This window comes from Entamoeba invadens (assembly GCF_000330505.1).
Source record: "Entamoeba invadens IP1 unplaced genomic scaffold scaff_1105074725689, whole genome shotgun sequence".
NCBI lineage: Eukaryota > Evosea > Mastigamoebida > Endamoebidae > Entamoeba > Entamoeba invadens.
Genome location: NW_004440380.1, coordinates 205,114 through 206,801, shown reverse-complemented (window position 1 = coordinate 206,801; position 1,688 = coordinate 205,114). Strand labels below are relative to the sequence as shown.

Below are 1,688 nucleotides of genomic sequence, written 5' to 3'. Positions count from 1 at the left end.
GTATCTCAATATAATGTTTTATTTCAAAATTAAAATTAAAAATTATACACAAAAATGATACAACATTGTCATTATTTTAAGATTTTTAAACTCTAAATATATATAAATGATTAATTATTGCAACTAACTTTGACTATATTTAACAATTAAAACTTGATGGTCTTTTAATTTATATAACAACAGTTATTGTTTTGTTTAAATGTCAATCCTCTTAGAAATGGTTAAAACGGTGATTAATATACTTTGATTCGCCAGTCATACAACAATTAAACTTGAAAATGATCTGTAATAATCAAATGGTCTATTTAGTATTATTTTTGTTGTTCTTCAAAATCAATTCTAAATCTTTCAATTTTGACTGTTCTCCGGGGTGTTCATCCAAATGTATTACAAATTACACATGCAACACATTGTGTTCGGAAAATTATGATCAAGACAACTCTTGTCAACATTGTACACACAACAGTGTAATTTTTAATTCAAAATATCCAGTGTTTATTAACAATAACTTTGATTGTATAAAATCAACAAATAGAATTGACAAAATGTCTTGGTTACCCAATGATTCTTTTATTCAAGAACTTAGCTTTAACAAAAAATTTAATTTTAATTTAAATCAAGAAAGCGATATCGATTATTCTTTCTGTTATCACAAGCAAAAATTTAGAATTGGTAAATGGTTTAAAATTAACATGGACAATTTAATTACATCACAATTGATAATTTCTGTTTTTAAAACTACAAATTGTGAAAATGATATATATATTGATTTAACCAATTCTCCTAAAAATTTATTAAAAGCTGAATGTATATCATTTGTTGATTTGGATTCCGCTTCTAAAGGAAATAATGTGAGAATACCCAAAATAAGACCAAAAAGCTTAACAAATGGAGAACCATTTTATTATTATATTTATATTTCTATTACTAAATTGTGTGATGTGGATATTGAAGTTGAAGCAATTGTTGGTAAAGGTGAAGATCCTGCTCCATATGTAAATTTAAACCAAGACGATATTACATTTTTACACGATAGTGTAAATAAAACAAAGTCTGTTGTTTTTCCCTTTTCAAGTCAAGGTGTGTATGTATACCCAATATGCTTTATTGCTCAATTGTACAAATTTGTAGTGTTTACTGTAGAATTTCAAGGTAATTACTCTCTCTTGATAGATGGAACAAAAATTAACCGCAATAATCTACTTGAAGAATTTCTTTATTATGAAAACGAAGACGGTACAGTTTCAAATGAATGTGTTCAACTTTGGACCGGAAAACGATACGGAGCTTTAGCTGGAACACAAAATTTGGGAGTTGTTGTTAAAATTGATGGGAGTCCCAATATTAGATATTTTGCAATTCTTTCCAAAGACCACAGTTCCCCAGTTGAAATTGAATTTTCGGTTGTGTGCCCAGATCATTGTGGAGATAATGACCCAAGTGGATCTCGGGGGAAATGTTCTGTAAGTGATAAGATGTGTGTATGTAACCCTGGGTATGGTGGAGATGATTGTCATAAATTATGCTATTACAATGGATCGTGGCAAACTGACAACTCAGATTTGTGTTTTTTCGGAGAGCCTTGGTGTGACCAATATTGTCATTGCAATAAGGGTAAAATACTCAAAAATCATTTGTGTGTTTCAAAGGAGTGTTTAAATCATAAAGCCGGCAGCGATGATGAGTGT

General features: G+C 29.1%; 1 protein-coding gene across 1 annotated transcript; it reads left to right on the top strand.

The window, feature by feature from the left end:
- Positions 1–278: 278 nt before the first annotated feature.
- Positions 279–1,688, top strand: EIN_302560 (protein tyrosine kinase domain containing protein; the record flags this gene model as incomplete). Its single annotated transcript, XM_004256700.1, has 1 exon — positions 279–1,688. A coding segment is annotated over one exon (1,410 nt), but the record flags the coding sequence as incomplete, so codon positions are not given.